Raw genomic sequence first — 8,136 nt, 5'->3', positions numbered from 1 at the left:
TGTATGACTTCTTCAGGGAAAATTTTGATGCCTTTACACAATTTTTATAGGGAAGCAGCTGGCTGCCGTATACCAGTCCAAGTGCCCTGTGCTCCCACACTCGTTCCAGGCTGGGGACACCGTCTACATTCGCAGGCACCAAACCACGAAGCTGCGCCGGACCACCTCACCAACAGTAAAAGTCAACGGATTCATCACCTGAGTCCACGCGTTTTATGTAAGGCACCGGACCTAAGGATCGGCGTGACGGTGGCCATCGCCTTGGCCGTCTTCGTGCCCTCTGTCTCCATTATCATCTGCTTCACCCGCTCCTGCTGCTGTCTGTACAAGATGTGCCGCCGACCGCGCCCGGTTGTTGTCACCACCACAACGCACTCAAAAACCCCTAGAGATAAGACTATTTTGCCCATTTTGCTCTTAGTGTTCTTTTTTAGCATGGTTATAGGAAGCTCAAGCCCTCATACTCCTTATCAAATTACTTGGCGACTTATTAATTTAAGAAACGGAGTGACTGTTAACAGCTCCTCCAGTTTTAATGTTCTTAGTGATTTCTTTCCAGACTTGTATTTTGATCTCTGCCAACTTTTTGATGCTGAAGATATATGTGTGTGGAAGGGAGGAACCTATGCCTGTCCCGGGGGAAAGAATGGAAAATCTATCCCAGGTTGCGGGGGCCCTGAGGTGGGGTACTGTGGGGCATGGGGATGTGAAACCACTGGAAGTGCATACTGGAAACCCTCCTCTTCATGGGACATGATTACTATCGGAGCGGCTCCAGGCATAACGTTTACCGAATGCGGGGGCAGGGATTGTAGTAATTGCCTGGATGGGACGATGGGTAGGTGCCACCTCCAGGTCCTTCGCTTCACTGATAAGGGCAAACAGGACAAATGGGTGGGGCCTAAATCATGGGGCATCTACTTGTATAGACCGGCTAAAGATCCCTTTGCCCTATTCGCCTTGAGCCGGACGATTACTGTCGCGTCCGTACCGGTTGGACCAAATAAGATATTAACAAAACATAAGAGCCCAACCTCCCGACAGTTTAAAAAGGGAAAACCCCACGGGCAAGTACTTGTCAGGAATCAGCCCAGTCAGATGTCCACTAACAATCAGTCTAGATTGGTTTCCCCGACACCCGCATTTCCAAATAAGCACGTAGTAACCGCGCCCCCTTTTCCCTCTTTACCCAAAACGGAGAATAGGCTCCTCAGCTTAATACATGGGGCCTACCAAGCACTAAATAATTCTGATTCCGATAGGACCCAGGATTGCTGGATGTGCCTTGCCTCACCTCCCCCTTATTATGAGGGAGTGGCTGTCATTGGAAATTGGACCAACCATACTACCGTCCCTCCCCAGTGCTCTAATCTGCCATCTCACCGGCTAACTCTTACCGAAGTATCAGGACGGGGGCTTTGTGTAGGCTCCGTTCCCCTTCAATATCAGGGCCTCTGTAACAAAACCATGACCCTCAAACCGGGCGCCTATTATTTAACAGGGCCAGATGGGGTATATTGGGCATGCAATACTGGCCTAACCCCCTGCCTGGCAGGACAAGCTCATAATCAAACACATGAATGGTGCATCATGGTTGAAGTATGGCCTCGAGTTACGATACATAACTCTGAGGAAGTCTACCGACACTATGAGGGAAATCTCCGGCTCCCTAGGGAACCCGTATCCATAACACTAGCCCTCATATTGGGAGGACTCACAGTCGGAGGCATCGGAGCAGGCATAGGTACCGGAGCCACTGCCCTTTCAAAGGCAAATCATTATCATCAGTTACAGCAAGCCATGCATTTAGACTTACAAGCTCTGGAAGAATCGGTCAGTGCATTAGAAAAATCCTTAACCTCACTCTCGGAGGTAGTATTACAAAACAGACGAGGGCTAGATTTATTATTTCTAAAGGAAGGAGGACTTTGTGCAGCCTTAAAGGAAGAATGTTGTTTCTATGCGGATCACACTGGGGTGGTCAGAGATAGCATGGCAAAACTCAGAGAAAGATTAAAACAACGGCAGAGCCAATTTGAGGCAGGGCAATCATGGTTTCAGAGCTGGTTTAATTCATCCCCTTGGCTTACGACTTTAATCTCCTCTATTGCAGGACCCTTAGTAATATTACTCTTAATTTTAACCATCGGACCCTGCATACTAAATAGGCTTGTTCAGTTTGTTAACGATAGATTGTCTGTCACCCATGCCTTAATTCTAACACAACAACATCAAAGTTTAAAATCACAAGACATAGAAAATAGATTTTAAAATACAGCTATTCCTAAATTTTAAGATTAAAATTTGACCAAAAAAAAAAGGGGGGAATGTGAAATTGAGGCAGGATAGGGTTAAAATGAAGTTGCTTGAGCTAACTGCATATCTTGCTTCTGTGCAAAATGCTTTGGCTTGCAAAATGCATTTTGTTTAAGATAACTAGACTTTAGCTGACCTTGTAACATGTGATGAATGTGCTAATGCTTTTATGAGATAATGGAGCATGTGATAATTATTTTAGGAGCTATGTTAAGTTTTTGGTCATGATGACCCCGTGTTTATGCCTACTCAAGGTCTTCTGTCCCCTCACCCTGGAAGTTTGTCATGCATCTTATGAGAATTTGTCATGCTGTGGTTTATCTTGTGATTTTTGGCAATGATGTGGAGATATGCTAATATTGTGGTTTTCAATCTTAAATACGCTGTGCGGTTGATGATTGTCGCCTCTCTTCTCACACTGCACCAGAGAGTGTTGTTGTGCTTGGAGTTGGCCCATCTGCGCAGATGTAATAAACTTCCTCTTGCTTTTATTGCATCGGTTGGACTGGAATTCGTGCTTCTGGGGGTCTCTCTCTATAGGACACCAATTTTTGGGGTCCTACAAAACCTATCAACAAACCTGATCTGTAATCTTATTTGCTGAGGGGTAGAATAGGTAACTTGTTTTTACAGTAAACTGTGAGCTCAGAAGGGTGGAATCACCACTCCCTTGTTATTCTCGTGGTAAAATTGCAAGCTCCCAAGGAATCAGGCAGGCACTTTTGACCTTGCTAAAGATAAGTTTTGGGAAAAACAAGCATTTCCACCAGGACTAACCTGACTCCTCACACTTTGATGATACTAAATAAAACCACAAAGTCTTCTTTTTGATACTAATTACCTCACCTTACTCTACTTTTTACTGCTATTTCTATCATTTGCTGCAATAGCATCTGGTACACTTTATGTTTGTTTATTTTCTGTGTTCTTTCACTGGACTGCAATGTCTACATAGTGAAGGGCTTTTGTATCTGTTCTAAGTTCTTACATCCATGCTGGTATCTAGTGAAGACTCAATAAATAATTGTCAAATGCTGATCAGAATGCTCAATCTGATTACCCAATATATGTAGATGTTTAAAGCTCTATTTACTGGATTGGGAAATTAACATTCAAAAAACTTAGCTAACCTAAAGTTATAAATATAGTAAATAGTGAAATGAGGACTGAAATATAGGACTTCTGGTCTCAAAGTTTCATCTCAGTTTCTGATCCCATCCTACCTCTGTTTTTCCCTCATTGTCATGGGACACTGGAGCATGAGGTTTAATCATGTATATCATTACATGCCTACAATAACCTATGAATCACAAGCAAATTTGATCATTTTGATGATATGTGGAGTTGATTTTTAAGATGGGGCACAATCTGTAACCATTTTTCTTTAGCCATTTGTTTAAAGGTTAGACGATAATTTTCTGTAAGAGGTATTTCAGAGGTACACCAGTGCCTGACCCCACCCCCAAATACTACTGGCACGTAGTAGACAAGTGCATGTGGGTAAGCCTACTGCTTCCTATATAGTTCTTTCAGCTTAAGTCTCCTAGAAGTCAAACAACTGTTCCATTTAATGGAAAATGATGTCTAATTAAGCCAATAGATGTTTTAGAGATAAAAGATGCAGCTGCTTTCTGAACAGCCTCAGTTATCCAAAACCATATAAAAAATAACCACAGATTAAAAAACTAACCTATTAACAAACCAAACATATACAACAAATAATCTTCTCAAACAGTCAGCAAACTGAAAATGTTTCCCTTCTTCTATCCACATAACATGAGAACTTAATATTGAACATAATTGGGGTCTTATGTTTTAATCTCCTCTGCCTCGGTTTTCAAATAGAAATCAACCAACATCACAAAAAATATTAGTACAGCTTTAAACCAGAGAAAGAGCAGAAGCAAAGCAGTCCATAATTATCCCATGAAGGTTAAGTACAGGTGCCTCAGCACAATGTCATTTCCTCTATCAATTTAGAACTCCCACATCCAAATGTCCTACAGTATGTACCACAGGGAAGGATGAAAAGTACCATCCAAGTTGAACTTTAAAAGTCTTTGTTTTGAGTAAGCGCATTTGATGGGAACCATTTGCCTTATTCACTTTCCTTCCTTTGTTAGCCATGTAAGGAAGCCGCCCTTCCCTCAGCATTGTTTTTGGGTTGGGTGTTTTAAAAAATGCTGTTCCACCGTGATACCTTCACTTGACACTTCCATTTGTAAGCAGTCGCTTCAACATGATATATGAGATAATTGGATCGAAAAAAAGTTCCTGGAATAAAAAATATTTTGAATTTTGTTCATAATACAGGATCACACATACTAAATTGGTTGATTACATTATCCAGATTGCTTCTGTGTGTACTCAGCTTTTTATTTTATTTTTAAAATTTACTTATTGAGAGAGAGAGAGAGAGCAAGAGAGCTAGCTTCCATTTGCTGGTTAACTCTCCAAATGCTCACAACAGCCATGAATGAATGGGCCACGCTGAAGCCAGGAGTTGGGAACTCAATCTGAGTTTCCCAGGTGGGTGGCAGGTACTCAACTACTGGAGCCACATCTGCTACCTCCCAGGATGTATATTAGCAGGAAACTGGATCAGAAGCAGATCCAGGACCCCAGTCTTGGCACTTTCATTTGGGATGTGGGCATTCCAATTGGTGCTTTAATTGCTGTGCCAAATCTCCAACCCTCAGTAGTGTATTAAACTTTAAAAAGTAGAGTTTGCTTTTCATTTTGAAAAGTTATTGCTCCTTTTTACACACAAATTTGTAACTTTAGTTTTAAAGAGCAAATGATCACAAATTTTATAATTTGAGTACTTTGAAATTTTTGACCTAGATTTGCACAAAGAAATATTTAATGTGGTTCTGTCTACCTACTGAGATTATTGCATTCCTTTTTTTCCTCCTTAAATTCTAATCTCAGCTTTTGTTGATATAGCAAAATAAATACCCCTGCATTTGAATTGGGACAAAAATACTAAAAGAGAAATTGAAATTGGTAATTGTAAAGCTCTCTTCTCATCAAAGAAAAAGCTGATTTCAGAGCTCTTACAGACTTCCAAATTTAGACATAAGGAATTCTGATCTTAACACTTAGATCTCAAGTAATTGTAGTCCCTAAAATTTTCAAAGATCAGTTTGGCCATTACAGAAATGCAGTTTGAGGATTGGATATGGAATTGTAAAGGATGTCCCTACAAAATAAAAGTCCAGTACTCTAAGTTCTGATAATTCATTCATTCTCCATCCATATATCACTCACTGGTTAAATATCTACTGGCTGTGTAACCGACATCCTGCTGTGTGCTAGAGACAAGGATAAACAAGACAATGAACTCCTTTTAGTGGCAAAGACAGTAGGTACACAGAAGACAAGTAAGCACCATGTGAAAAGTGAAAAGGTCATTAAAGTTAGACTCCAGGTAGAGGGGAAATCCGATTCAGTTAAGTCATCCCAACAGAGAGGACAGCTGAGCTAGCTGAGTGTTTGACTCTGTTAGACTTGCACAAATAGGAGTTAATTAATGAGGAGAATGAGTCAGGGTGGAGGTGGGGAAGCAAAGCAGACACTGTGCAGCCACAGCCCCTGATTTCCGAGATCACCACAGACAGATGGAATAATCTTCCCACGTGCAGATTACTTAGCAGGTAGCAGGCAGACATACTACCAAATTGTCATACACAAGCTTGTTAAGTCATGTTCGTACTGTTCATGGACCACAGATGAGGGTAAATCAGAAAGACTGTGAAAAGATGGAATTAAAATATAATCTTATTTTGTTGCAAAAAGCTTTTGAGATCTTACATTGTTCTTTCATAATACACGTTTCCACAAACTTTTTGAAGATGCACTTATACAATACATATTATAAACATATTTGTCTCTCTATATTTATTAACGCCCATTAGGTACTTCACACACATAAAAGTCTTGTTTCTTTTCTATTAATAATTAATTATTGAAGGTGATTTTTGAATCAGACAGAGTTGGGAAAATAATTCCAACTTTTCCACTTACTAGATGGAAGAACTGGGGAAAATCACTTGCACTCTCAGAGTCTGTTTCTTCAGGTATAAACTGTTGAGAATAGCAAATATCGCATAAAAATTTTCATCAGATTTCAATGAATATTTATTTATTTATTTTAAAGATTTATTTATTTGAAAGTCAGCATTACATACACATACAGAGAGAGAGAGAGAGAGAGAGGTCCTCCATCTGATGGTTCACTCCCCAATTGGCTGCAACGGCCGGAGCTGCGCCGGTCCGAAGCCAGGAGCCAGGAGTTTCTTTCGGGTCTCCCACGCAGCTGCAGGGGCCCAAGGACTTGGATCATCTTCTACTGCTTTCTCAGGCCATAGCAGAGAGCTGGATCGGAAGAGGAGCAGCCAGGACTAGAACCAGTGCCCATATGGGATGCTGGCGCTTCAGGCCAGGGAGTTAACCCTCTGTGCCACAGTGCTGGCCCAAGAATTCAATAAATATTTAGGTAAAGGTGGTCATATAGCATAACAGGTACTTATCAAATGTTAATTTTCTGATTATTACTATTACTTATGTACTTTATTGTACGAATCAAGTTCTTAGAAAGGTATATTAAGCCTTGCAGACACATTTTTATTTCCTTCAATGCTTTCACATTTGCTGAATATATCTTTCTACATATATAACCTAATACTGCAATTTATTGGTTCAGGAGAAAGAGCAAAGTCTCATCCTTCTCCTTGAACCAAGTGAGTATCAGATGTCTTCATTTCCAATACAGGAAAAAACTGAGGCCGAGACGGACTGACTGATTTGGGCAGGGTGTCAGTTCACTAAATGGTAGTACTCCCTATCCAGCAGTCTTTCCATTAGACTGACTGTGGAAATCTTGCAAGTCTTGGTCTGGTTTCTTTGTCATTATGGAAATATTCTATAAGCTTATCCAATTATACCCGCTTCTAGGCAGAGCCATCACTCTGAAAGCTAGGGTGTGAGCCAGTTATGTTAAAGTGGATTTACATGGCAAATCAAGAAATGAGCCAGCTGTCAGTGTATGTGCCCTTCAGCCCATTTTACTATTAAGAGTGAAGGCTCTGAGATTTTGCTTAGTGACAGATTGGGTTCCAGACTATTGTTAATTCTAGCTTGAAGATTTTTGGAAATAAGTGTTTTCAAAGATGCCAACTGAAAATTTACTTCCAATATATTTAATGGGTCTCTCTAGAGAGATGGATGTTTTGTAAGGGCCAGTGTTTATGGCATGCCTTTAGAAAGGGACAGAAAACCAAAACAAAATCCCCTCTATATAGCATAGTGCGAAAAATCCTTATTTCATCATTAGATCTGTCATGCAGAGTGAACTTCTTTCGGGTTCGTAAGCTTTATTTTCCTCCTTCCCTTCCCCTCTGTCCTTCCTGCTCTTCTCCTCCGTTCTACCCCCACTCCCCTCCTTTTGGTGAGAGTCTAACTGTAGGAGTTAGATTGCTCAATGTGTGCCCAGGGCAAAGACTGAAAGAATTGCATTATGTAGTCATTCAGTTGTGTGGGTGGGGTGAGATTTAAGAAAACACTAAGTTCCAAGAAATAAGTTGCCACCAACAGATCTGTAGGGATTGAAGGTTAATTAGAGTCCTTATTTCCTGTGACGTTTAAAGGCCTAGAGCATTGCTAAAATAATGACTGAGATAGGTGTCACTTTAAACCCGCATCAGTTGTCAATCACCCACTTGTTTTTAAATCTAAGTAACAAAAATATCCCTTTGTATATATTTCATTTTAATCTTACAACATAAAAATATCTTCAGAAGAGAAATTTCAAAACAATTG

The 8,136-nt window shown here is 40.6% G+C and overlaps 1 protein-coding gene across 1 annotated transcript; it reads left to right on the top strand.

The window, feature by feature from the left end:
* Window positions 1–2,847, top strand: LOC133759973 (MLV-related proviral Env polyprotein-like). The gene has a single exon (XM_062191807.1). It carries the CDS (start codon window positions 4–6, stop codon window positions 2,269–2,271), a length of 2,268 nt encoding a protein of 755 aa, XP_062047791.1. The 5' UTR covers window positions 1–3; the 3' UTR covers window positions 2,272–2,847.
* Window positions 2,848–8,136: the final 5,289 nt, after the last annotated feature.

The sequence above is a fragment of the Lepus europaeus genome, chromosome 5, assembly GCF_033115175.1.
Source record: "Lepus europaeus isolate LE1 chromosome 5, mLepTim1.pri, whole genome shotgun sequence".
Lineage (NCBI taxonomy): Eukaryota > Metazoa > Chordata > Mammalia > Lagomorpha > Leporidae > Lepus > Lepus europaeus.
This window is presented reverse-complemented; position numbering and strand designations above follow the sequence as displayed.